This window comes from Hippocampus bargibanti, linkage group LG13 (assembly GCF_051943395.1).
Source record: "Hippocampus bargibanti isolate YZ-2025 linkage group LG13, ASM5194339v1, whole genome shotgun sequence".
In the NCBI taxonomy this organism is placed as follows: Eukaryota; Metazoa; Chordata; class Actinopteri; order Syngnathiformes; family Syngnathidae; genus Hippocampus; species Hippocampus bargibanti.
Genome location: NC_142746.1, coordinates 22,759,333 through 22,785,780, shown reverse-complemented (window position 1 = coordinate 22,785,780; position 26,448 = coordinate 22,759,333). Strand labels below are relative to the sequence as shown.

Genomic DNA, 26,448 nt, shown 5'->3' with positions numbered 1-26,448 from the left:
GGGACAGTTGGCTCCTCATCCGAAAAGCTTGGTCAGCGAACTAAATGGGTGCTGGTATTTTGAATGTGGTCAAATCGGTCGATCGGGCCCAAGTGAGTCGTCGTCACGCCCCCTCCTGTATATGAAACTGACGTAGATGACGGAAGTTTCCGGAAGTTTGGGGGGCCCGGGGACGCCATCGCGAACGGGGATCGGCCTTGTCGGCGATCATCTGCATCCGGCGTTGGACGGATGCCCGAAAAACCGGACGAGGAAACAAAATGTCACATCGGGTGAGCTTTCAAAAACGTGGCCCATCTCTGCCGCTGCCAAAGAAGACGCATGACAACCTTGAACATTGAATGCTAGCCCTTTCTAGATCTCCTTCCTACCTTTGGCTCACTTGTTTGAGTGACGAAATGTCTAGAATGCGGTGGTGGGCCGTGGACTTCATCGCTAGGCCTTCAGTAGTGCTATGCGGTGTGATATACTGCACGTCCACCAGAGGGGAAATGGCTTTTTGACGACGAACACGTGGATTCGTGATAACCTCATGAAATGGCAATATTATTTGTTTTTCAAAAAAGAAAAGAACATTCCGCTCCGTGCATCGCTCTCGATCCCGACGGAAAGAAAGGCATTTTTGGGACTTGCGCTTGTTCGGGCCGCTTGCTGTCGCGACTCACAATGAAAGTCGGTCAGCGTCTCGTCCGTCGCGACGTCTCAATGCACTTTGGATGCACGGCTGGAAACAAAAGCCAACAATTTGATTTACTTTATTGGAGTATTTTACTTTATTGGAGTATTTTATTGATTTCATCATTGTTTATTTTTATGACTATTATTGTATTATTTCATATTATTATTATTTTGTTAACTTTTATTGTATTTTATTTATTTAATCATTGCATATTTTTTCGATTTTTATTTGTATTTGATTTTTCCAATTCCACAACCCGCGGATTATTGTATTTGTTGATATGATAATAATCGGGATGAAAAAAACGGTTGAAGTTTTGATGACTGCCACCGCAAATACTAATAGTATTTAACAAATATATATTGAACTGTTTTTTTACTGCGACGCTTGTGTATTATTTATCCGTTCAATAAAAATAAGACGACACGCCCCGCAAAAAGAAATACATTAAAATAAATAAATTTTAAAAAATCAGATCGGGAATTGCGGTATTTGATGACGTCGGTCCTCGATCCCGCCCAAAAAAAGCGGAAGCGACGATCCTCCAGGCGCACAAAGTGGGAACTTCCTTCGATTAGCTTGTTGTTAGCTTTAGCTTCAGCTTTAGCTTCAGCTTTAGCTTCAGCTTTAGCTTCAGCTTTAGCTTCAGCTTCAGCTTCAGCTTCAGCTTCGAGCCGCGTCCACTCGACGACGCTACCGCTCAGGCGCCCCCGGGGGAGGAAACAACAAGCCGCGCATGGCGACGTGGACGCGGTTGACTTTTTGCCTCGTCATCCGCTTCGTTTTGGGAGTCGCGTCGGCCTACGGTAAAGCATTTGGCGTCAAGCCTCAACGTGACGTGCCTTCGGGAATGCGAATGTTCCGCGCGTCTTCAAACGCATCCCCGAGCAATTTGACGTCCATTATAAACGAGGACGTTTGGGCCTTTTTTTTTTAATAACCCTTAGTACAGTAATGGTCATTTGTCATGTTTTATGGAAACGCCGCCGAGTTACAGAAACAACTTCCCTCGTGATTTTTCAGTCTTCCAGTTCACTTCGACGAAAAACGTCCTTGCGTTGAATTTGCTGAGGCGACCTGTCCCCCCCCCCCCCCCCCATTCCTCCATTACCCGCAGACGTCCCCCTCGGCGACTTTTGCGGCGTTTTCACCGAACCGCAATCTCGCCGGGCCACCTGACTGGCATCGAGCCGGCGACGGTGGTTAAAAGCCAAAGTGAAATTGAGAGCTGCGGTTGAACAGCTTTTTGACGCCCCCCCCACACACACACGCACACACCCCCCTCGGTTTGCCTCGTCATGTTGTGTGTGTGTGTGTGTGTGTGTGTGTGTGTGTGTGTGTGTGTGTGTGTGTGTGTGTGTGTGTGTGTGTGTGTGTGTGTGTGTGTGTGTGTGTGTGTGTGTGTGTGTGTGTGTGTGACCTGCTTGCCTCTCCCTGAGAAGAAAATGTCACATAGAACTTCTGCTGCTGTGAAATGTCAATGTCTCCACTGCCAGACTAATGAAGGCAAATCCAATCCAATATATACAAAACGGGAGCATACAAAGACCCTTGTCAACTTGTTTGGCGTATCCAAAGGGAGAAAATGTCCACCTTTTTGTCACCAACGAAAGACCGAAAGTGGTTCCAAAGTGATTCAAATCGATAAACATTTAGATTCATTCCTGATTATTTTTTTTTAAGTCCATTTTGCCGTGAGGTTTCCTCTCGGGGCCGTTCCGAATCTGGGCGAGCCATTCGGACGTTTCGTCCCCTAATTTCATGAATAACTCCTTTTCAAATTTGAAGTCGAAAATCAGTCTTTCTTGTGCTTTACGTGGGACAATTTGTCATTTTGCTAGCTAGCATCGTGGAATTTCGCACGGTTGATTTGCTTTCTCGGGCCGAATATAATGATGCGGCGGGCCGGATTTGGCCCCCGGGCCTCGACTTTGACACCCAAAGCGTTGATGCATAATTAATCAGGCGTGCGTCAATCGTATCGCTCGTATTTGTTTGACGGTGCGCGTCTCTGTTGGCTCAGTGGCGCCCCCGAGCGACGTGATCCTGCACTGCGGCAACCTGCTCAACAAGGTGGTGTGGCGCTACGAGGACCCGCCGGCGGGTCTGCGGTTCCGGGTGGACGTCGGCGCCGTCTTCAAGTCCCGAGGGTTCGTGGTCTTTTCCTCCGTCTCGCTGGGCGACGTCCAAACGAGCGCGCCTCGTAACGCATCCGCGCTCCTCCGGCAGCGACTCGGCTCCGCTGTGGGTCCGCCCGCCGGACCTGCAAGCGGACTTGTCCTTCCTGTCGGACCGGATGGAGGACTACTTCCTGTCGGTCACCGCCGTCCTCGGCGAGGAGGAGTCGGAGGCGGCGCCCGCCGAGGGCATTTCCTTCAGCTACTACGTGGACTCGCCCGCCAATCAGAAATGTCAGTTGACGGATGTCGTCTGCAGTCAAACGCGGCTTTTTTTTTTCGACCAATTTGCTTTTGGAGCCAAAATGTTGCCTGTTTTAAAATGAGTGAGGCCTCCACTTCCTCGTGTGGCGTTCCGTTACGAGTCGCCGCGCTTCTATTGTTCAAAAATGGATTTTCAACAACAACAACTGACGCGTCTGGCTGAGATCTCTTGGAACGCACGAAAAGATTTCACCTCGATTATAATGGGAAAAGTTGTTTTGGTCTCTGGAACGGATTATGGTCAAAAAGCCAGCTTTGACTATCAGAGAGGAAAGGCGGGGCCAAATCACGCTCGTAATAATGAAAGGAGAAGCTGCTGCGGTTGTTGTCGCCATTGAAAGCGCTTGCCGTTTGTCTCGAGGTTCTTTGGAGCTCCCCCCCGCCATCGCCTTGGAGCTGCAGGACGACTCGGTCCTGCTGAGCTTCCCCCATCCGTGGCTGACGTACGCCAGCGCTCGGGAGAGGACAAACCAGGACCCCGACGGGCCCCTGCCCGTCTTCACGTACGACGTCATCCTGGACAAAGTGGGACTACGCGTTGGACCTTCGCCGTTGGCCCACCGCGTTTGCGACGTTGCCCTTTTTCATTCCAGAAGCAATTTGCCGGCCTGCGCTGCACGCGGGAAAGGTGCCGGCGCGCGTTGCCCGCGGACGAGGGCCGGCGGGAACATTGCGCCAGCGTCAGCGGGGAGCTGGAGAGGGTCAGCGTCCGGGCGACGCCAGACTACTGCGTCCCGGCCGTCCGGGGAAACAGTGAGTTGAGTTGAGTTGAGTTGAGTTGGGGGCCCATCCCCTCGCTGCGCTTGGCTTGCGCGCCCTCATTTTCTTCTTTGAAATGTTGTCCTGGCGCAGATCGGGTGTCGGTGCCCGCGCTGGTGTCGCCGTTGGTCCCGCTGGTGCTCGTCGTCGTCGTCGTCCTTCTGCTCTGCCTGAAGAAGAAGACGGAATCGTCCTCTTGGCGTTTGCCGCGTTCGCTGGTGGGTGCGCTTGCTTCACCGCAAAGTCACTTGGACGCCGACGGCGTCAACATTGACGCCAGCATTAGAAAGCTGAGACGCTCTTCTCTCATCAGGGGGACAATTCCTAAGTTATGTGGCCCTGCAGTTACGCCACCTTGAAATTAGGGCAGATTTACAAAATGCAATCGATGTCGCGCTTGGAAGCCGGAACAAAACAATAACATGGAACAAAATGATGCCCCCTTGTGGAAAAGAAGAAACATTGCCGCGGCCGGCGCTTTATCGGCACCCAAGCGTGGGGGAAAACAAAAACACATTTGGGAACGGCGCTCTACGCTTTGGACATTGTCACTCAAATTGCAGAAGCCGAAGAAGACGGAGTCTTAGGACGACGTCAACATTCAAGAGAGCGTTAGGAATGAACTCCTTTTTTTCTGATGAAAGAAGAGCGTCCGTCTCGTGGCCCTGCAGTTATCTGAGCTTCAAGTGGGGGCAAGTGTACAAAATTGATGGATATAGACAGCTGAAGCTGTGAAAAAATGCTGACACGTACAAAAGGCAAACGCCGCCCCCTCGTGGATGGAAAAAAAAAACATTGCCAGAGGTCTGACCGGCGCTTTATCGCCACCCCCAGGGAGAAAAGAAACCAAATTGGGGAATGGCGCTCCATGTCACGCTTCTTCAATCCCACATGAATGGCAGCGAATGAGTTAAAAAGCAAATGGCCGCTCGGACGCCTTTAGGCAACGTTGCCGCGGAAGCTCCTCCCCTTAATTCAACCTACTTCCTTAGCAACAAGAAAGCAAGGTTGCCGTTGACTTTTGGTGTCATTCCACTGTCTGTTACTAGATGGCAGCACAAAAACAGGACGTGTTTCAAGATCAAATCCTCTTCAATGCTGATTTTTATGCCCACGTCAGATGAGATGAGCCTTTATTTGTCTCACAGTGGAGACATTTTTCTCTGTGTGTGTGTGTGTGTTGAAGCACTTCCAAAGAATCGTTGAGGAAAGCCCCGCCGCGTCCACGCCGCCGGTTTCCGACTGCTCCGCCCCGCCGACGGTGTTGGGGAGGCTCCCGGCGTCACCCGACGAGTCCGAAGCGCCGCCCAACCGGCCGGAAGAGTCCGGAAGGGACGACGCGGAAGACGCCGCTGCGCAGGACCGCCGACGGTGTTACGTGGACGGCGAGGAAATGCGGCGAGACCACCGCGACGACGCCGCCGTGACCTCAGAGGTCAACTGCTACGAGAAACGGCAGGCGGTCGTCAGGCTGTCGCCCGACGAGGACGTCGAGGGCTATCGTGACTGAAATCTTTGTACCTTAGCGTAGCATCGTTAGCATGATTGAGTCATCGCTGCTTGGAGAAAAAAAGCAAAGTGCTATTTAGGAGGGCGGTGCTGTCATTTGCTTGTTTATACCGTCAAACTCGGGTTTTTGACCATAATCCGTTCCAGAAAGCTGCTTGAGTAAGGGACTACCGTATAGCAAACTACATTAACTTATTCACTGCCATTCCTGAATTTATTTGGGAATTAAAAAGGCATGACATGGAACGCCATTCCCAAATTTGTTCAGGTTTTGTTTTTTCTTGCGGCAGGGGTGCCGATAAAGTGCTGGTCAGACCTCTGGCAATGTTTTTTCCCATCCACTAGGGGGCCAGCATTTGCCTTTTGTCTATGTTAACGCTTTTTTACACCTTCAGCTGTTGTCAAAGCACGATATCAATCGGTACGAATTGTATTTTGTACCGCTGCTCCCATTTCAAGCTCATATAACTCCATACCCTTTAGGAATTAACACTTTTTTTAATGAAAGAAAAGAGTAAGGTTTCTATTGCTGAATTAAATGTGTATGTTGTCTTAAACCTCCATATTCTATGGTTCCTGCAATTGGAGTGACAATGACAAAAACCCTGGCACCGAAGTGGACGCATTTTTGCACACCGTCTGGCAGTGAATGAGTTATCCTATATGATGAGTATACGTATATCTGTATTTTTTTGACTTACGGATGTAATGACAGTTGCGAGGCGAATCTCGCCACGTCCGCCGCACTCACGTGGCCGTCACGTGCACGCCGCCGAGCCGGCGGCTGAAGAAGTGTGACGAGGGCCGACATTTCAGGTGTTCTTCCCCCAGGAAGAAAACGCGGCCCCAAACGCTTTGTTTGCGTCCCTCGCGGCAAACAAGAAAGCTCGCCTTCCTTTTTTCTTTCTGGCCATGTAAAGTAAGGCATTTTTAGCCGAGAAAAAAACACCATGTATAGTAAGGCATTTTTTTACTCAAAAAAAACAACCATGTATAGTAAGGTGTTTTTAGCGCAAAAAACAACCATGTAAAGTAAGGCGTTTTTAGCCGAGAAAAAATATAGTAAGGCGTTTATGGCCGAAAAAAATGACCATGTATAGTAAGGTGTTTTTTTTGATGAAAAAAAACGACCATGTATAGTAAGGTGTTTTTTTTGATGAAAAAAAACGACCATGTATAGTAAGGCTTTTTTAGCACGAAAAAAAACAACCATGTATAGTAAGGCGTTTTTAGCACGAAAAAAAACGACCATGTAAAGTAAGGCATTTTTAGCCGAGAAAAAAACACCATGTATAGTAAGGCGTATATGGCCGAAAAAAATGACCATGTATAGTAAGGTGTTTTTTTGATGAAAAAAAAAACGACCATGTATAGTAAGGCATTTTTTTACTCAAAAAAAACGACCATGTATAGTAAGGCTTTTTTAGCGCAAAAAACAACCATGTAAAGTAAGGCATTTTTAGCCGAGAAAAAAACCACCATGTATAGTAAGGCATTTTTTTACTCAAAAAAAAACGACCATGTATAGTAAGGCGTTTTTAGCGCAAAAAACAACCATGTAAAGTAAGGCGTTTTTAGCCGAGAAAAAAACACCATGTATAGTAAGGCGTTTATGGCCGAAAAAAATGACCATGTATTGTAAGGCGTTTTTTTTGATGAAAAAAAAACCACCATGTATAGTCAGGCGTTTTTAGCACACAAAAAACGACCATGTATAGTATGGCGTTTTTAGCACGAAAAAAACAACCATGTATAGTAGGGCGTTTTTGTCGAAAAAAAAAAAACTACCATGTATACTAAGGCGTTTTTAGCGCAAAAAACAACCATGAATAGTAAGACGTTTTTAGCCGAAAAAAAACCACCATGTAAAGTAAGGCGTTTTTAGCCGAGAAAAAAACACCATGTATAGTAAGGCGTTTTTAGCACGAAAAAAACAACCATGTATAGTAAGGCGTTTTTAACACGAAAAAAACGACCATTTATAGTAAGGTGTTTTGAGCCGAAAGAAACGACCATGTATAGTAAGGCGTTTTTAGCCCAAAAAAATGACCATGTATAGTAAGGCATTTTTGGCTGAAAAAAATGACCATGTATAGTAAGGCATTTTTGTCGAAAAAAAAAAACGACCATGTATAGTAAGGCATTTTTTACCAAAAAAACGACCCTGTAAAGTAAGGCGTTTTTAGCCGAGAATAGAAAAACCACCATGTATAGTAAGGCTTTTTTAGCACGCAAAAAAAAACAACCATGTATAGTAAGGCGTTTTTGTCGAGAAAAAAAAAACAACCATGTATAGTAAGGCGTTTTTTTACCAAAAAAACGACCCTGTAAAGTAAGGCGTTTTTAGCCGAGAAAAAGCCACCATGTAAAGTAAGGCGTTTTTAGCACGAAAAAAACAACCATGTATAGTAAGGCGTTTTTAGCGGGAAAAAAACGACCATGTATAGTAAGGCGTTTTTGTCGAAAAAAAAAACCAACCATGTATAGTAAGGCGTTTTTAGCCGAAAAAAACGACCATGTAAAGTAAGGCGTTTTTAGCCAAGAAAAAAACACCATGTATAGTAAGGCGTTTTTAGCCGGAAAAAACGACCATGTATAGTAAGGCGTTTTTGTAGAAAAAAAAAACCAACCATGTATAGTAAGGCGTTTTTAGCTGAAAAAAAAAACGACCATGTAAAGTAAGGCGTTTTTAGCCAAGAAAAAAACACCATGTATAGTAAGGCGTTTATGGCCGAAAAAAATGACCATGTATAGTAAGGCGTTTTTTTTACGAAAAAAACGACCATGTATAGTAAGGCGTTTTTAGCACGAAAGAAACGACCATGTATAGTAAGGCGTTTTTAGCTGAAAAAAACAACCATGTATAGTAAGGCGTTTTTAGCACGAAAAAAACAACCATGTATAGTAAGGCGTTTTTAACACGAAAAAAACGACCATTTATAGTAAGGTGTTTTGAGCCGAAAGAAACGACCATGTATAGTAAGGCGTTTTTAGCCCAAAAAAATGACCATGTATAGTAAGGCATTTTTGGCTGAAAAAAATGACCATGTATAGTAAGGCATTTTTGTCGAAAAAAAAAACGACCATGTATAGTAAGGCATTTTTTACCAAAAAAACGACCCTGTAAAGTAAGGCGTTTTTAGCCGAGAAAAAAAAACCACCATGTATAGTAAGGCTTTTTTAGCACGCAAAAAAAAACAACCATGTATAGTAAGGCGTTTTTGTCGAGAAAAAAAAAACAACCATGTATAGTAAGGCGTTTTTTTACCAAAAAAACGACCCTGTAAAGTAAGGCGTTTTTAGCCGAGAAAAAGCCACCATGTAAAGTAAGGCGTTTTTAGCACGAAAAAAACAACCATGTATAGTAAGGCGTTTTTAGCGGGAAAAAACGACCATGTATAGTAAGGCGTTTTTGTCGAAAAAAAAAACCAACCATGTATAGTAAGGCGTTTTTAGCCGAAAAAAACGACCATGTAAAGTAAGGCGTTTTTAGCCAAGAAAAAAACACCATGTATAGTAAGGCGTTTTTAGCCGGAAAAAACGACCATGTATAGTAAGGCGTTTTTGTAGAAAAAAAAAACCAACCATGTATAGTAAGGCGTTTTTAGCTGAAAAAAAAAACGACCATGTAAAGTAAGGCGTTTTTAGCCAAGAAAAAAACACCATGTATAGTAAGGCGTTTATGGCCGAAAAAAATGACCATGTATAGTAAGGCGTTTTTTTTACGAAAAAAACGACCATGTATAGTAAGGCGTTTTTGTCGAAAAAAAAAAACAACCATGTATAGTAAGGCGTTTTTAGCTGAAAAAAAAAAACGACCATGTAAAGTAAGGCGTTTTTAGCCAAGAAAAAAACACCATGTATAGTAAGGCGTTTATGGCCGAAAAAAATGACCATGTATAGTAAGGCGTTTTTTTAACGAAAAAAACCGACCATGTATAGTAAGGCGTTTTTAGCACGAAAGAAACGACCATGTATAGTAAGGCGTTTTTGTAAAAAAAAACCCAATCATGTAAAGTAAGGCGTTTTTAGCCGAGAAAAAACCACCATGTATAGTAAGGCGTTTTTGACCCAAAAAAAAAAACGACCCTGTATAGTAAGGTGTTTACCAAAAAAACCACCATCTATGGGGCAGGCATTTTTAATCACAAAAAAACGACCATGTATAGTAATGTGGTTTTGTGTGGAAAAAAATGCACAAAGCATTTGGTCTAATTGCTCTATTTGCCGCGCACGTGGCGGCGTGTTGAAAAAAGATGCTCGTTCACACAAGACTAGTTGAAGACTCGGGGTATGGTTTTTAAATGTTGGTTGGGGCTTGAAATGTGGGTGTTTTTATTTTTTTTAACCCCATACCTGTTGTTTAAAGCCAGGGTTAGGGCTTGAAAGTAGGGTTCAAGACGAGGGGTAGGGTTGTACATTTTTTGGAAACCCCAACTGCAGTTTTAAATGCCCCAACCGTGGCTTTAAATCCTACTTTCAAGCCCGAAGCCTGGTTTGGAAGGAGGGTTTAAAATCAGGGTTTGGGTTGGATAGTCGGGCTTAGTTTGCGCTTGAATGTAGGGTTTTAAAACCCTACTTTGGAGAATTAACCCACATTATGATGTTATTTATTTTTTTTTTTTGTGGACCATTTAAATGGTCATGAGTCATTGGAAAGGCCGCAACATTGAGCTCATCGATCCCAAAGTCAAAAAAAGTCAACGCGGCGGCCGCTCAGGCTTGAATTCACCTGAAGCCAAGTCCAACGGAGCTTTGCGCCTCCGTTTTTTTGGGCGGGGGGGCTTCGTCACGGTACTTTCAGGCGTGGCGTTGGGCGAGCTCTCGGGCCTCCTTGGCCAGCGCCAGCAGGCTGGACAACATGGACACGTCGGCCGGCTGGACGCCCAGCTGCTCCATCTGGGAGGCGCAAAAAGGCACTTTTGGCTTACAGACCTTCTTTTTGCGGTCAAAACGAGGCACCGGTACGCAAGTCCAGGCCCGGGGCCCAAATCGGGCCCGCCACATCATTGCATTCGGCCCGCCAAAGCAAATCAAACGTGTGAAATTGTAGGATGCGTGCTAAAGTCTGAACCAAAATGTCAAATTGTAGCACGTAAGCCACAATGACAGTCGTGATTTTCGGCTTCAAATTTGAAAACCAGTTATTGTTGTGCGTTCGAGATTGAATGAAACATTTGAATGGCTTCCCCAAATTCATTGCGGCCCCCTGAGAGGAAACCGAAAGCACAATGTAGCCCGCGGAAAAAAAATGACAACATCCTCGGTTTCATGCTAATAGACGTTAGCGCTTTCATTGGCGATGCTAACGTAGCTCGGCGCTTTCATTGGGCATTTTGCACATCCTACGTTAGCACGAAGCGAGCGGGCAAGCATTTGTCCGGCCACCTGTTCCGCCAAGTAGTCCACATCCAGAGCCAGCTGAAGTCGGATCTTGGCGTCGTCCGACGGGCCGCCGTCGGCGGTGGGCGCGCCGACGCCGGAGGCTCCCTTCCTGGCTCGCTTCAATCGGTTCAGACTCTCTTCCATTTTTCGCACCGAGCTCAGCACCTCGGAAATGGTCTCGTGGTACCTAGCCAGCCAACGCACGCACGCACGCACGCACGTTTGGCCGTCGTGTCAACAAAAATGACTTTGAAATTTGATTTCTTGACAAAATGGAACGTTTCTTTCCCCGATTATTTTGACGAGGGTCACATCGGCGCTGACCTCTGCGCGCATTCCGAAAGCGCGAGCGTCAGCCAGCGTCGCGCCGTGGCGGCGTCCACCAGGCCCGACGCGTCGCCGAGCAGCTGACGCAACGGCCGCAAGGCGTTGTCCACGTACGCCGAGGCCCGCGCGGGCACTTCCTAGTTGGAGCAAAAACAAGATGGGGGGCGCTCGACGCCGCGCCATCTTGGACTTGGACGGGACGGCGCCGTTGGACCCACCTTATTGGTGCGGCGGTAGAGGCGAGGCACTTCCGAGGCGCTTTTGAGGAAGCGGCAGCTGCGCTGGCTCAGGTGTTGCGTCATGCGGGCGCTCAGGACGTCCGCGCTGCCGCAGAGGCTCGCTTTGGAGTCCGCCAAGGCCTCTTGGGTGGGGGGGGGGGCGACAAGAGTTGGCCGTGAACATCAGCCAACCAGCGAGCCAGCGAGCCAGCGGCAACGTGCAAAACGCTTTGCACTTGCCTTCCACAAGCAGGAAGTTGCTGAAGCCGATGGCTTGCAAGCGTTGGCGGATCATTTCCGACATTTCGGGGAACTAAAAGCACAAGTGGGGAACAATTCGACAGCATTACAATTGAATAGCTTTGATTCTCACATCACTTTATTTACTTTCATAAACAACATGTCATAAAAGTTTTTTCTCTATTTTTAGGTAAAATTTGATCATTTATTATACTATATCCATAAGATAGCTAGCTAGATACGCGTGAGCTAGCTAGCTAGATATGCGCTAGATACACTAGCTAGGTAGATGCACACTAGCTACGCTAGATAGATACATGAGCTAGCTAGATACACGCTAGCTAGCTAGATAGATACTTGTGAGCTAGCTAGATATGCGTGAGTTAGCTAGGTACATATGTGCTAGCTACACTAGCTAGGTAGATACACATTAGCTACGCTAGATAGATACACGAGCTAGCTAGATATGCAAGCTAGCTAGATGCACACTAGCTAGCGAGGTATGTGCTACCTAACTAGATACGTGCCAGCTATGCGAGATGCGCTAGCTGGGCTCGATGCACTAGCTATGCTACATACGCAAGTTAGCTATGCTACCTAGCTACACCACACGAGCTATGCTATCCTATGCCAGCTACACGATGCTAGCCAGATAAGAATAAAATGACATGATAGGCCAGATTTGGCTAAAGGGGGCGTCGGCGCGGCGCTGACCCGCTCTTGCAATTTTTGGACGTCCGCGGCGATGTGGACCAGCTGTTTGGTGGAGAGCGAGGCGGGACCGCCGCTCTCGCCGCTCTCGCCGCTCTCGCCGCCCGTCTCCTCCGCCGACGTCGTGCCGGGGGCGGGCCCGTCCGGCTCCTCGCCGGCCTCGGGCGCGGCGCTCTTGCTCAGGGTCTGGCGGCAAATCCGAGTCACGCTCGCTTTCGGCGCCGAAAGCGAGCGAGAGACCCACTTGGTTGAGGAAGGCGGCGTATCGCGAGTAGAGCTGCAGCGTCAGCTTCCAGAAGCGATGGGCCAGCGGCGGCAGGTAGACTCGCTCGCACCAGCAGCGCTGCAGGCAAGACCACAAGGACGCCGTGGCCCGCAGCCGGTACGCGCTTCCATCTGGGCCCGGCGTTAGTTCAGAACAAGGCCATCCTATGTTAGCACGACGCGAGCCGGGAGCCCTTTTGACAAATTGCAATTGCGCCGATCCCAACTTGACGCACGTCCCCACTCGCAAAGAAAATCTCCACAAGCGTTCAAAATGAAAGGCACTGACCCAGCGCCGCCCGTAAGCCGCCAGCGATGGCGTTCTCCAGGCTTCCCGCTATCTCCTTGTACCTGCAAAAAAGACAAGACAAAAAGGTGACAACAAATCCTGGAGTTTTCGGCCCACGCCAGAAAAGGCCGCACGCTCGCCAAACAAAACAAACAACCGCCAAAATGTCGCCGACTTTCTTTTTGTTGTTGTTCCTGCATCAAACTCGTGCAGTCATTTTTTCATGGCGACACATCAACTTTTGCTCAATTGGGTTTTGCTTTTTCAGCCTGAAAGAAATCACGTCTCATCCGATAATTTTTTTCTTGTATTCAACCAAAAAAATGATGATTTTTTTTTGTTGTTGTCAAACCTGATGCAATATTTTTTGTGAAACGATATCAAACCTGTTTTTGAAAAATGAAAAGCAAGTGTTATTGACCACTTTGGATTCATTTCTTTCTCAAAATGAATTGATCGTGACCTTGAGAGTTTTGAATGGTGCTTATAAATGAAATCTTTTCTCCTTATTATTATTATTATACAATTTTTAAGACAATGTTTACAAACAAACGATAAAATAAAAAGATTTTCTCAAAATGAAATTAAAATGACAAGATTATTTCAATGCGTGTGTCCAAACAACGCCATCTAAATACATCTGTAGGCAGTCCATGGAAGTCAAAGATGACATAGCTTCCATTCTTATGTGCGGTATATAGACAAATATGATAAATGTGTATAAAAAAAACAAAGTATTTATTTTAAAGTGGATGTAAAAATTGCAATTGGATGACTTTTGATTTCTTAAAAATGGTTGCTATTTTGAGAAGAAATGCTGAAAAGCATCAATGAAAATACGTCCATCGATTGGATTGGATTGCTCTTTGTTCCCGCTCTTTGAAGGGCGGAACAGAAAGAAAGAAAAATCCGTGTCAGCTTTGCAAAGCAAGTTAGCGGCGATGACGGACGATGACGGACGATGACAGACGGCTCACCTGAGCTGAAAATAGACGGGCAGGTTCCATTTGTTGCGGAAGGTGACGTAGGACGGGTGCGCTCGCAGTCGCCTCACGCCGGCCTGCGAGCTGCACTGCCGCTCAAAGCGCCGGACAAATTCCACGCTGGCGCGGTAACGCTGGAAAACAAAGCGAGAGCGGCAAGTGAGGCGAGGAAAGGAAAGGAAAGGAAAGGAAAGCGCCGCTTTCCTTTCCGTTGCTCCCGTGCGCCGCACCTGCTGGAAAATGTCGGGGTTTCCGGGGTTGAAGAGGAAAGGCAGCCTCTCCTCCAGGCCTTTCGCCATCTCGGGCCACACCGACTGCACCAGGAAGTCGTAGCCGGGAATCCCGTCGGCTCGGTCGCTGCGTGCGTGACGAGGAAACAAACAAACAAACAAACAAACAAACAAAGGGCCATTCCCACTTCAGGGAAGAAGTTGCTTTCATCATCCGCAACACTTGACCGCACACTTTGTTGTTTAAGCGCTACAGAAAGCAATATTATCAGTATTCTATTGTATTTTATGCATTCGCCCCCAGTTCAAGCTCAGATGACTCCACGCCCACATCACCTAGGAATTAACTCTTTTTCTTCCGAAGAAAGAAGAGAGTCTAAGGTTTCTTAACGCTGCATTGAATGTTTATGTCGTTTTAAAAGTCAATATGCTGCGGGTCCTGGAATTCAAGTGACAATGACAAAAGCCCTGGCACTGGAATGCACGTTTGGCAATGAATGAGTTAGGATGCGGTTTTGACCTTTCACCCCCACCCTCCCCGCTATGGGCATTTTTTGGTCCAAAAATGCGCTGCTTCAGTAGTTTAGAGATTTTTATGTCGAATCAAGTATAGTCAAAGCTGGCTTTTTGTCCATAATCCGTTCCAGAAACCTGTTTGAACACCGAAACATTTCCCAATAAGAAAGCGGAGGGGAGTGGAGTGGTGCGTTCAGGTGCGCTCAGTTTGCATTTTCGGTTGTAAACACAGGTATGAAAAACCAGAGATTTTTAGTCCAAAACAAAATTGGTCGAAAACCGAGACATTCAAAGACTCAGATTTGACTTTATTGGTCAAGTGTAAGTGAAATTTTTAACCCAATGATTGCGCAAAAAATAAATTAATTAATTAAAAAAAAAAAAAACTATTTTTTTCTTCTCCATTTTTAAAGCAACATATTAACATTTTGTTTGATCACGAACCGCAATCTATTTCATTTTTTAAAAAGTGCACTTTAAGACTTGATTTTGAGCAGGTATGGCTTTGAAAAGGGCAGTGAGTGACGTGGGTGCCCCAGAGCAAAGAGTGGCGACACAGATGGCGACTAACCCGGAGATGGCTCCTGCGGTCACTTCTCTCAGAAGTCTGCAGTGATGAGGAACAAAGTCCAGCAGCCTGGAGTACATCAGCTGAAGACCGTCGGGACCGGTTTGGACGGCGTCCTCCGCAATCACCTGGCGCCAGACGGCGGAAACGGGGTGACTTCCCCGGCTGGCGCGCACGTACGCCCGCTTCGAGTCGCCTGACAACTTGTCACCCACCTGATCCATGAAAGGCTTCACCAGAACTTGGCCCACCAGCGCCTCGGCGTCTCGCGTCTTGTCGATGGTGGCGTAGGTCCTCAGGCAGCGGGCGACCGCGTCCGCGTCGGACGTCCGCAGGCCCTCCATCAGCAAAGCCTCCAGCGACTGCTGAAGCGTGGAGGTGATGCCCGCGATACGCTAGGGGGGGAAAACGCAGGCAAAATGTCAGCCGGAGGATCTGGAGACGTTTTGGGACAGGGCGGGATGGACGCTCACCGGCCTGACTTTGTCCAGCAGGGGCATGCCTTTGCTCTGGACGGCGTGGAACTGAAGGTGGTTGAACTCGGTGGCGATCCGCTCCAAGATCTGACCCGACAACAAGGGACTGAACAGCCACGCGACGCAAAGGTGGTTACCAAGAGATTTACGACACCATTTTGCTTGAACGATAACTATCGGCAATTTGTGGGACTCTTACAAAATATATCGATATACATAATAATCACATGTTAGCAAAATGCTCATCAAAACAGAATAGCTCCAATTTCTTGTTGGAATACAGTCAAGCCAGGGTTTTCGACCATAATCCGTTCCAGAAAACTGTTCGAAAAGGGATTTGGTCGAAAAAACCCCAAAGATTCTCCATCGTAATCAATGTCTGCTTTTTTTTTTTTTTAATCGTGATTGAACAATGCAAACACATCAACTCAAAACTGAACACGACACGAGGATAATGCGGTGGTCAAAATGAGCCACGACACCAGGAAGTGACGTACAAGAAAGTGGACATGAGTCCAGCGGTGCGTTCAGGTGCACTCACTTTGCTCAGGAACTTATTTTCGCTTGTAAACCAAGGCCTAAAAAAACAAACATTTTGGGTCAAAAACCGAATTGGACGACAATGGAGACGTTCGAAAATCGAGCGTTGACTGTATTTTCAACAAAACTATTGGCAGGTTGGAGGACCGGTAGAAAGATATGCTGGCAAAAAGGAGAAAATGCTTATCAAATTAAATGTAGGATGATGATTAGTATTGTACAGAATAGCTCCATTGTTTTTCTTGAAATAATTGTGAAAGTCAAAAACAAAGGAACTAATAATAATTGAGAGGAAAAGAAAGCAAGCACGTAAAAAGCTTGAAAGACGAGAGCTTTTCCGTAGCTTTTGGAGCAAAGCTACGGAAGGCTCCTTCCTTCCTTCCTTCCTTCGTACGCCACCTGCGGCTTTCCAAGGCGTCGGACTCTTTGGGGTTTTGCGCGTTGAGGATTTTCTCAATCTTGTCCACCGAGCGCAGCACCTGGATCAGCCTCAAGACGCAAACCTGCCGTTGAAAATGAGCCTTTGGCGCCATTGTTCATCGCGCGAGGGGATGAGCGGAGGAATGGAAAACCTTTTTGTTCTGCAGGTCTTCCCGTTTGGACAGCTGCAGGTCGATGGCTTGGACGACTTGGCTGACGCACGATCGAAGGCTCTGCCGCGACGAGATTCTCGTTTCAATAACTTGACTCCAAGGACGAATTCAAGTACGGCGACCTACCGTGACCTCCTCCCGTAGCTGTCCCAGTGGCACGGAGAGCTGATTGAGGACTTTGTCCATCCCCACCTGAGGAACGCCAATCCAAGACCCCTTTGAGCTTACGGTGGCTTGAGTGGCAATCATTTCATGCGAAAGCTACGGCGCAAAGTTACAACCCGGGAGGTCTCGGAGGGTTGGACATGTCAGCAGCGAGGACGATCGTCAAATTTTATTTGTAGCTAGATAGCTGTTAGCTAAACAGCTATCACGGTGGCTCACTAGCTAGCGAGCTATCTGTTGACTATCTATTAGCTGGCTAGCTAGCCTTCTTTATTATTTATTATTGGGGTTACTTCCGGGTTAAGTGAACACTGGCTGCCGCTGCTCACCTTATCCCGTGACCGTAACGTGACCTTGAGAGTTATTAAAGGCGCTGACGAATAAATGAAAGGTATGATTCTCATGCCAAATCGGCAGTAAAGGATACAAAGCCAAAAGGAGGCAATGAGCGCTCACCAGATTGGTGGAGAGGTTGACAAAGTCGGCGTAGTCTTTGTTGATGAGCTCCACCATGGCCGTTTTGAGCAGCTTGTAGTAGAGCTCCAGGTCCTCTCTCATCTCCTCCAGCTGCACCCGTTTCCGACACCCGGACACGAACTGGTCCACGTCAAAGTCATCCTGGGGACATATTCACGAGAACTACAAAGCTTCTCGCGATGACACACTTTCCAGAGAAGGGGTCGTCGTCGCGTTTGGCGTAGCTATCGCCGCAGCTGCTGTTTATTCGCCATTTAGCTCATCCATAGTCGGCTATTGATCAATCGATTCCTTTCGGCTTTTCCCGAAAATAAAAAAGGCGAGCCGTACCTTCATAAAAACGTCCTTGTCGAAGCATAGAGAGTCGGGCCCCTTTGGTAAATTCATGATGACACTTACAAAGCGGCAACGACAGAAGCGAGATAAACGAGACACCTGCGAGTGATTGCGGTTACTTCCGCCAACATGGCGCAAGACCAGCGAAGAAGAAAGGTGAATTTTGTACGAGCACAGCGCCACGCACAGGGCGCCGATAAGAACTGCGGCGTGCTACTGCAGTGACATCGTAAACATAGAAAGGAAAATGACCGGATTACAAAAACATGATTTAGAGATGAAAAAATAAATACAACTTTCAGTAAACAAAACCTGTCATCTTTATGGTTCTTAATTGTCGCAAAGTCTGTTACGACCGGAGACGTATCCTCTTCTGCGTGCTAGAAATATACGCAGGACAAATGAATCGTAAATGTTGGACGTTATACGAGGGAATAAATGTTGTCGGGTCGTAACATTGTCTGTCTGGCGATGCAGCAAAAAAAGCCACTGTGGCTCCCAATGGGATACGGTACGATACAATACGCGGATACGATACGCGGATACGGGGTTGTAAATGGCGCGTTCGCGGAACACCGGGTAGTCGGAGGAAAACACCTCTCGTGTTTTTATGAGACGCAACATGCGTCAAATTCACAAGTAGGTCATTCGTGACTTGTCTTCTTCGTGTCGCTGTTGTTCAGCATAAAATAATGTCGCGGTGACGTTATTTTTTTAATTCTTCATCCGTGTTATAAAATCGTGTACGTGGAAACGAATACAAAAATGAACGATTTTCGGCTATACAAGGGAAATTGGCCAACTTCCTTCCGATAGGATTATTTGATCAAAAAGCGTGATTTAAACAATGGGGAAGCGGTTCTGTCGTTTGCTCCTGTACTACTTCAAATGTCCAGGGATGCGGGGGCAAAAACAATGTAGGCAGTATGCGTCGAGGCGGGCCGGTTTTGACATTTCCCATCTTTGCTGAATGCACCATTAGTTTGTGACCACCGGGCTCGTCGGCCTTCGGCTCCTCGAGGCGGGAGCTCCCGATCCAGCCTCAAAGAGAGAAAGGTGGCGTCGTCTTGTGGCTTTCTGCGAGATCGTGACGACTTTCGCTTCAGAGGCCGCGAGTGGCCGAGCCAAGCACCGGCGCCGCCGCCGCCGAAGGGAGAGAGATGGCGGAGCCGTCCCTCTTGGAGGCGGCCCGCTCCCGCTACGAGAGCCTGCAGATATCCGACGACGTCTTCGGGGAGTCCGGAGACGACAGCAGCGACAACCCCTTCTACAGCACCTCCGGGGACTCGGACTCGGACAACCACATAGCCGAGGAGGGCGACGAGGAACATCGCCACCGCCATCAGCAGCAGCAGCAGCAGCAGCAGCATCGCCATGCGCGGCACCTCCGCCGCCATCGCCAGCGACGGGCCGACAGAGAGAGCTCGCTCGGCGGGGGAGCGGGCGGAGGCAGCCCCGGGCCACCCGGCGCCCTGTCCCGCGGCCAAGCCGAAGAGGAGGGCTGGACGGACAGCCTGCAGGACGTCACCGTGCCCCCCTTTAAAGGTTCTTACGGTGAGGAGGCAAAAGGAAGGTCACTCGGACCGCCATCGCCTTTTAGGACGGCAATTCATGGAGCTCATTTTACCTTACGCGTCCAAGTGTGTGTGTGTGTGTGTGTGTGTGTGTGTGTGTGTGTGTGTGTGTGTGTGTGTGTGTGTGTGTGTGTGTGTGTGTGTGTGTGTGTGCGCGCGCATCTGTCGGAGGGGTGTGGAAGATGACATTGCATCAGTCATTTCTCCTTTGATGCTGTTATGCTTTTGTTGCATGCTCGCTGTGTGCCCCCCCCCCCCATCACATATACAATCGGACATTGCATTAAATAAAATATATTGTATAGATACTATATACGCATTACATAGAAACACACATACGTATATATATATATATATATATATACACACGTAATGTTTTTTTTTGATGAACGTAGCGTCACTGCAATGACACACTGACTCCAAAGCAAAGTGAGTGTGCCCTCCCTCCCTCATCACCGATTGGCTAAGATGTGGCGCTTCTCCCCGACGACGCCGTGGCAGGTCCCGCTCAGAAGATGGCGACGAGCGCCAGCGCCGTGGATTTCTTCCAGCTCTTCGTCCCGGACAACTGCGTCCAAAACATGGTGACGCAGACCAACATGTACGCCAAGAAGTTCCAGGAGCGCTTCGGCTCGGACGAGGGCTGGCGTCCCGTCACGGCCCGCGAGATGAAGGCATTCCTGGGCTTCGTCACCTCCACCGGCGTGCACCGTTGCGAGTCGGTGCTGAGCATCTGGAGCTCGGGCTTCTTCGGCAACCGCAGCATCGCGCCGAAGATGAGCCGGGCGCGCTTTGAGAAGATCCTCAAGTACTTCCACGTCGTGGCCTTCAGGCCTTCGCGCGGAAGCGACCGGGGCCTGTACAAGATCCAACCCTTCCTGGACTCGCTTCAGCAGGCTTTTAGCCGCACCTTCGAGCCTTCGCAGACCCAGGTGGGCGCGCGCGTGCCGAAACCTTTTCTTTTCAAATGATGGTGTTTTTTTTTTTCTCCTTTCCTCAATCACTCGTCGTCACAGCGAAAAGGAAATTGCCTTTGACCAAATTGCACTTCACGTGAGGAGATAACATCAAGAAACGCGCTCTCGCTTGAGGTCGGCCCGAGTCAGTCCACCTCCTGCAAGAAAAGAACGTTGCGCTCTGAGAGGAAAGTGCGTACGTACGTGCGTGCGCGTGCAATGACAGGAATCGAGTATGTACGACAGGGGTGTCCGAGTCGAGGCGCAGGGGCCAAATCTGGCCCGCTACATCGTTTTATTGGGCCCGCCAAAGCAAATCAAACTTGTGAAACTCCGCGACGCTAGCTAAAGTCCCAATCAACATTTCAAATTGTCCTACGTAAACCACAATAACGGTCATTATTTTTGACGTCACATTTGAAAACTAGTTATTTATTAATGTGTTGTGCATTCTGCGTAATATGCTATTAGACATTGTAATGGCTTCCCCAAATTCATAACGGCCCTCCGAGAGCAAAGCAGAGCTCCAATGTGGCCAAAAATGACTTTGACACCCTTGATCTAAGCCATCTTATTTTATCCATGGCAACGATTGTCATGGCTGCCCCCCCCCCCCAAAAAAAAAGGTCTCTCTCCATTTGACTCATTTCGACCTAGCTGTACCTCATCTAAGATGGGAAAACTTTATCGGTCTCATATTAGACCCAAAAACATCCCAATTCACAGCAGCAATGCCGTAAAGCGAGCTAGCTATTCTCTTCGGCGCCATCTTGAAATCGTCATCACAAAAAAGACATAATAACCGGCGAATATCATTTTGCGCTCTGTCGCTACGAGTGATGTGTCGTTCGTGAACGAATCGGCTCTTATAGTGAACAAAGTGAACCACCGGAGCCGACTCCTAATAGGGAGCCGTATAAATTAAGAAAATGGCCATATTTGGTTGTGCGAATCATGGAGACGGACGGATGGACGGGACTTTGATTTTGATTGTATTTATTTTTTGATAGGTTCTTCACGAGCCCTTAATCGACGAGGACCCGGTTTTTATCAGCACGTGCACAGAACGCGAGCAGCGCAAGAGGAAGAAGAGGAAGTTCAGCCTTTGGGTTCGACAGTGCACCTCCACCGGATTCATCTGTCAGGTGGCTGCACGCGTCTGTCCGCTAAACATTAAAAAGCAACACGAAGGTCGATCCCCAAAATAATAATAATACATCAAGAAAATAGTAGAAGAAGAAAAGAAAAGAAAACAATTGAACGGCAGCCGACTGATTTTGGAGAAACCACGGCGGTCAAATTGAAATAAAATGTCCCACTGCGTCATGTTACGCGGGCCACCAAAGCAAACGACCTGCGTCAAATGTGTAGCGCAATCGCGTCACAACTACATTGAAAATGTTTCATCATATTATACACTTTTATTAACTCATTCGCTGCCATTCCCGAATGTATTCGGGAATTGAAAAGTGTGACGTGGAGCGCCATTCTTTTCTTGCGGGGGGTGCTGATAAAGTACTGGTCAGACCTCTGGTCGTGTTTTTTCCTTCCACGAGGGGGCAGCATTTGCCTTTTGTCCATGTTAGTGCTTTATTACGGCATCAGCTGTTGCTAAAGCGCTATATCAATCAATGTATTTTGTACATCTGCCCCTATTTCAAGCTCAGATTGGAATTCAGAGGAATTAACTTTTTACCATTCCGCTTTGACTTCTGCCGATGACGTGACAGCGAGAAGTAAGATGAGTTAATGGAGGCAATCGATCTCATTGCATTCGCCATCACGCACACGCACACACACACACACACACACACACACACACACACAGACCGCAAGCGCTTAGCAAGCGAGCCTCAGGCAGGCTACGGGTTAGCTTGTTAGCCAAACGCAATGCGTTTCCTCACCAAGATGGCCCGCGCTTTGTGCGTCCGTCCAGATCTGGGTTCAGCTGAAAGAAGGCCAAGGCGCGGACGGCCCGTCCGCCTTGAAGAACAAGCCTCGGCCGCACAGTCTGGTGGCCAAGCAGCTGTGCCAGGACATCCGTGGCAAGAACGCCATCGTCTTCATGGGGCCGTCCATCACCAGTCTTGGCCTCTTCAGCGAGTTCAGCAAGCAAGGTCCGTTATTTGGCGCTCTGACACAACTACACTTTGTCATATGCGGAAAGGTCACGTTTGCTTGCCTGCTTAGATGGATGAAGAGATGCAAATTGAAGGAAACGACAAAAGCTAAACAAAACTCAAGCGTTCAATTGATATCATACAAAAGACCATCCATCCATCCATCCAAAAAGCCGTCGATCAATCCATCCATCCATCCATCCATCCATCCAAAAAGCCGTCGATCAATCCATCCATCCATCCATCCATCCAAAAAGCCGTCGATCAATCCATCCATCCATCCATCCATCCATCCATCCATCCATCCATCCATCCATCCATCCACCCCCACGTAGTCCCGGGGAGAACACGCCATGTCCACACATGACAGCAGTTTCCTGAAAATGGCATTGATGACATCATCAATGGCGCGATGTGATCAATTTGCAAACGATGTGACGTCGGGCAGACATTTATTGCTGCGGGCTGCTGAGCGCCAGGAAGAGCGACTGCACGGGGCTGCCCGAGAGCATGCTGGCGTGCGGCTCCGCGCCGGCCCGGCGAGGCCAATGGCGGGTGATGATGCAAGGCAGCATGTCGCTCATCAGCTGGTACAACAAGGGCCACTTTCGCTTCCTCACCAACGCCTACTCGCCCACCAAGCAAGGTAGGCTTCATCCAAATGGCCTTTCGCAACCCATTTCTCACCCCCCCCTCGACTCCGCGGACTGGCGACAGGTTTGATCATCAAGAGAAAAAGCGGCGAGGTTCCGTGTCCCTTGGCGGTGGAGGCCTTCGCCGCGCATCTCGGCTACATTTGCAAATACGACGATAAATTCAGCAAGTATGCGAGATCGCCGGCTAAATACAGGTCACGTCCGACTTACGACCGCCACCTCCAGACCCTTTTCTTTTACATTGTAATTCTACGCCTGGCACCGCGACGCGCTAGCGGGCCGGCAACGCCTGCGACAATTTGGGCCAGACGGCCGGCCGGCATCTCACGCTCGCGCGGCAATCCGCGAGTTTGCGAGTCAGCCTCCGCGTGCCGCTCTATTCACCGCTTTGAATGGATTTCCACTTCAGAGCGTTTGGTGGGAACGCAACTCGGTCGTAAGTCGGATGTTCCCCGTATGCCTCGTTCATCGGGGCGATCTTCTTCAAATAAATAACTTTGTTCGCACCTTCAGGTATTTCATCTTCCACAAGCCCAACAAGACGTGGCAGCAGGTCTTCTGGCTAAGCGTCAGCATCGCCATCAACAACGCTTACGTCCTGTACAAGATGTCCGACGCTTACGCCGCTAAGCGCTACAGCCGAGCGCAGTTCGGCGAGAAACTGGTCAAGGAGCTGCTGGACGTGCAGGAGGAGATCAAGGTGGGGGATGGGTAGGGGATCTCGGGATGCTTTGTCCAAACATAAAATCAACGGTGCGTTTAGGCCCATTTTTTCATCGTCAACTCATTCACTGCCAGACGACGTGAAAATAATGCGTCCGCTCCAGTGCCAGGGTTTGTGCCATTTTCACTCCGCACAATATTGAATTGTAGGACTACGTAAACATTCAATTCGGCGTAAGAAACCTTAGACGGAGAGTCTTTCATCAGAAAAAAAGTCGTTCAGTCCTAAGTTATATGAGTCTAAAGTTATTTGAGCTTGAAATGGGGGCAGATGTACAAAATGCAATGCGATACATATTATATAGCACTTTAACAACAGCTGAAGCTGCAACAAAGCGCTAACATGGACAAAAGGCTAATGCTGCCCCCTCGCGGGAGGGAAAAGCATTGCCAGAGGTCTGACCAGTGCTTTATCAGCACCCACCGCAAGAAAAACCAAAACCCGCATACATTTGGGAATGGAGTTAAATGGCGGAGAAACATACTTTATGTTATTCTGCACTGAAATACATTTTTAAAATTCTTTTTCAGTTTTTTTTCAAATACGTATCATAAAATTGCCACAAAAAATCAGGACTTTTTTCCCACATTCCAAAAATTGCCACAAATCTACATTTTCCGACCTCGAAAAAAAAAAAAAAAAAAAATGTTACCTTTTGGCTTTTCATGCCGGCGAGAGCGTTGCACGCTTTTGTGGATGTTGTTGTTTCTGTGTGATGCTTTGGTGGACATTGCTCGAAGGTGGCTTTGGATCTTCACTCATCTTGTCATCTGAATGGAGAAAATGCAGATTGTAATTCATGCGTCCCTCCCAAAAAAAAAACAAAAAAAGAAGCGGGTGTTATCAAGGATAATGAAAGATTGTGTACATAGAGATGTAAAAAAAAAAATTCAACACGTCAATTAGCCGTCATCAATTAGTCACTGTACTTTTCGTGTGTTTCTATTTTGTCCACTCAGACTCAAGATTGTGGTGTTTTGTTTTTTTTAATGTTAAATGACTAATGCAAGGCATCGTCGTCATCACTTTCGGTGCGTGTCTGTGTGTTTGTATACGATAAAAATGTCCCGCGTTCTTCACCTCAAAGTTGGGATTGACAATGTGTGAGAAGATGTCTGCTGACTAACAACACCCCGTTGCTGTTTCACCGGCGCCAAATGTTCACGGTGACGGCCGGAATAATTATCCATGCGCTTGCGTTAGCGTTAGCATTAGCACTAACATAAATCTTGACGGTTGGGGTATTTTGTCTCTGTCGTTTACCAGTGTGTATGTTTCCCATTCACTGTGGCTCAACGTAAACATTTGGCTGTTAGGTTAAACTTTTTATTTTTTAATAACCTGTCAAAAAATGAAACATTGAAAAAAGCGCCCTCTAACTATGAAGAGATATTAACAGTGAAATCGTTTTACCCACCTAGCTTTCCCATAGCGCCTCGTCTTTTTTGATTTGCGCCCCTTGTTCTACGATGACATAAGAGTGAGCTCAGGGCGCCGTGGCTAACTAACCGCACTCGCCATGTCATAGTATTCATAGGAGACTAACACACATACATACGCTTGATGGACTTATTTATCTCCTAGCCGCGTGCTATCGGTATCATGTCGACTTCAATGGTATAACATCGAGCTGTCAAATCTATATCTATCAGCTAGCTAGTTAGCTAGCTATCAAATTTAGCTAGCTAACTATGGAAGAGAGATGGAAAAAAAGTAACATGGTAAAAGGTGGTTAAAAAAATGTTTTCCCTGATGCAACCGATGAGCCCCATTGACGCGCGTGTGAGAATGTGTGTGTTAGTGCGTGCACACGGGCGTATATTGTTGACACTGGGTTGAAATATGTATACATATCTGGACCAAATAAATTTCAGAAATGTTGTACGAGGCTCTTGTGTCACCGTTTTTTTACTATATTATTTGTATCGAGATCATAGAAAAAAACATTGAGTTATATCCCTTCTGATTTATTTCATTACAATTAAACACTGTATATTTATAAAAAAAAAAAAACTACACTAAATGTCATGTCAACAAAACCATGTCATTTAATCAAATGAAAGTATGTTAGCTTAATGCTAACATCAAGGGCTAGCGAAAAATTCGTTTAGACGTTCGAGTAGAACACATTCAAATAAGCGTCAGGCAAAAAAGCAATTGGATTGCATTCATACCCAATTATTCAAACAAATCATAAAAGTGAGAAACAAAAGTCCATTAGCTTAATGCTAACGTACGCGGCGAACACAGGAGCATTCAGGTTCAAAGGTTCAAAGTCAGCTTTATTGTCAAATATGCTAATATGCATGACATACAGCTTTTCAGGCTTTGGCATTTGGAAATTCGTTCATTGATTATTATTATTATTATTATTATTGTTGTTTTTTTAAAGAGCGGTCCATTTTACAAATGAGAACAGGTGTAATGCGCAACATGACTGGCAGGTGGCAGCAGATCACAGTCCGTAGTTTGATCATCTCACGTTCGAGTCGACAGACAACTTGAAGGCAACAAGTCCTTTTCTTTGACTTTGTGTGCACTTGAAAAAATTCTTTCAACTTCATTTTGATCTGCTAAAACGTTCAAGGTCATTTTGCTTTGCTAGCGTACAATATTAATCCTCCTAAATATGATCACATAAAGGCAAACCGCCTCATGTTACAATGGCGTCCAATATGCTTTGAAAAGAATTTAAAAAATGTTTGCTAGCAA

The 26,448-nt window shown here is 47.2% G+C and overlaps 3 protein-coding genes across 3 annotated transcripts; 2 read left to right on the top strand and 1 right to left on the bottom strand.

The window, feature by feature from the left end:
* The first annotated feature begins 1,305 nt into the window (after positions 1 to 1,305).
* ifngr1l (interferon gamma receptor 1-like) lies at positions 1,306 to 5,949 on the top strand. Its single transcript, XM_089012793.1, has 7 exons — positions 1,306 to 1,485; positions 2,703 to 2,829; positions 2,909 to 3,090; positions 3,482 to 3,645; positions 3,714 to 3,873; positions 3,973 to 4,097; positions 5,066 to 5,949. The coding sequence occupies exons 1-7, from the start codon at positions 1,416 to 1,418 to the stop codon at positions 5,387 to 5,389; spliced, it is 1,152 nt and encodes a 383-aa protein (XP_088868919.1). The 5' UTR covers positions 1,306 to 1,415; the 3' UTR covers positions 5,390 to 5,949.
* Positions 5,950 to 9,513: 3,564 nt separating this feature from the next.
* cog2 (component of oligomeric golgi complex 2) lies at positions 9,514 to 17,855 on the bottom strand. Its single transcript, XM_089012766.1, has 18 exons — positions 17,701 to 17,855; positions 17,350 to 17,511; positions 16,855 to 16,920; positions 16,708 to 16,788; positions 16,535 to 16,638; positions 15,593 to 15,701; positions 15,335 to 15,514; positions 15,123 to 15,247; positions 14,036 to 14,162; positions 13,800 to 13,939; positions 12,823 to 12,884; positions 12,514 to 12,665; positions 12,273 to 12,455; positions 11,559 to 11,631; positions 11,319 to 11,461; positions 11,098 to 11,237; positions 10,777 to 10,960; positions 9,514 to 10,287 (listed from the first exon to the last, which is right to left on the bottom strand). Exons 1-18 carry the CDS (start codon positions 17,755 to 17,757, stop codon positions 10,189 to 10,191), a joined length of 2,187 nt encoding a protein of 728 aa, XP_088868892.1. The 5' UTR covers positions 17,758 to 17,855; the 3' UTR covers positions 9,514 to 10,188.
* A 119-nt stretch (positions 17,856 to 17,974) lies between these two features.
* pgbd5 (piggyBac transposable element derived 5) lies at positions 17,975 to 25,619 on the top strand. The gene is made up of 7 exons (XM_089012777.1): positions 17,975 to 19,260; positions 19,782 to 20,212; positions 21,247 to 21,381; positions 22,173 to 22,353; positions 22,805 to 23,002; positions 23,074 to 23,179; positions 23,526 to 25,619. Exons 1-7 carry the CDS (start codon positions 18,867 to 18,869, stop codon positions 23,725 to 23,727), a joined length of 1,647 nt encoding a protein of 548 aa, XP_088868903.1. The 5' UTR covers positions 17,975 to 18,866; the 3' UTR covers positions 23,728 to 25,619.
* Positions 25,620 to 26,448: the final 829 nt, after the last annotated feature.

Excerpts from the sequence above, each read along its gene's own strand:
- ifngr1l (XM_089012793.1), top strand. The coding sequence starts at position 1,416 with ATGGCGACGTGGACGCGGTTGACTTTTTGCCTCGTCATCCGCTTCGTT. Across the intron at positions 3,646-3,713 it reads ACGACGTCATCCTGGACAAA|AAGCAATTTGCCGGCCTGCG; the intron begins GTGGGACTACGC and ends TTTTCATTCCAG. Across the intron at positions 3,874-3,972 it reads CCCGGCCGTCCGGGGAAACA|ATCGGGTGTCGGTGCCCGCG; the intron begins GTGAGTTGAGTT and ends GTCCTGGCGCAG.
- cog2 (XM_089012766.1), bottom strand. The coding sequence starts at position 17,757 with ATGAATTTACCAAAGGGGCCCGACTCTCTATGCTTCGACAAGGACGTT. Across the intron at positions 14,163-15,122 it reads ACCGCAGGAGCCATCTCCGG|CGACCGAGCCGACGGGATTC; the intron begins GTTAGTCGCCAT and ends TCACGCACGCAG. Across the intron at positions 12,666-12,822 it reads CGGCTTACGGGCGGCGCTGG|ATGGAAGCGCGTACCGGCTG; the intron begins GTCAGTGCCTTT and ends CGCCGGGCCCAG.
- pgbd5 (XM_089012777.1), top strand. The coding sequence starts at position 18,867 with ATGGCGGAGCCGTCCCTCTTGGAGGCGGCCCGCTCCCGCTACGAGAGC. Across the intron at positions 19,261-19,781 it reads CCCCTTTAAAGGTTCTTACG|GTCCCGCTCAGAAGATGGCG; the intron begins GTGAGGAGGCAA and ends ACGCCGTGGCAG. Across the intron at positions 20,213-21,246 it reads TCGAGCCTTCGCAGACCCAG|GTTCTTCACGAGCCCTTAAT; the intron begins GTGGGCGCGCGC and ends ATTTTTTGATAG.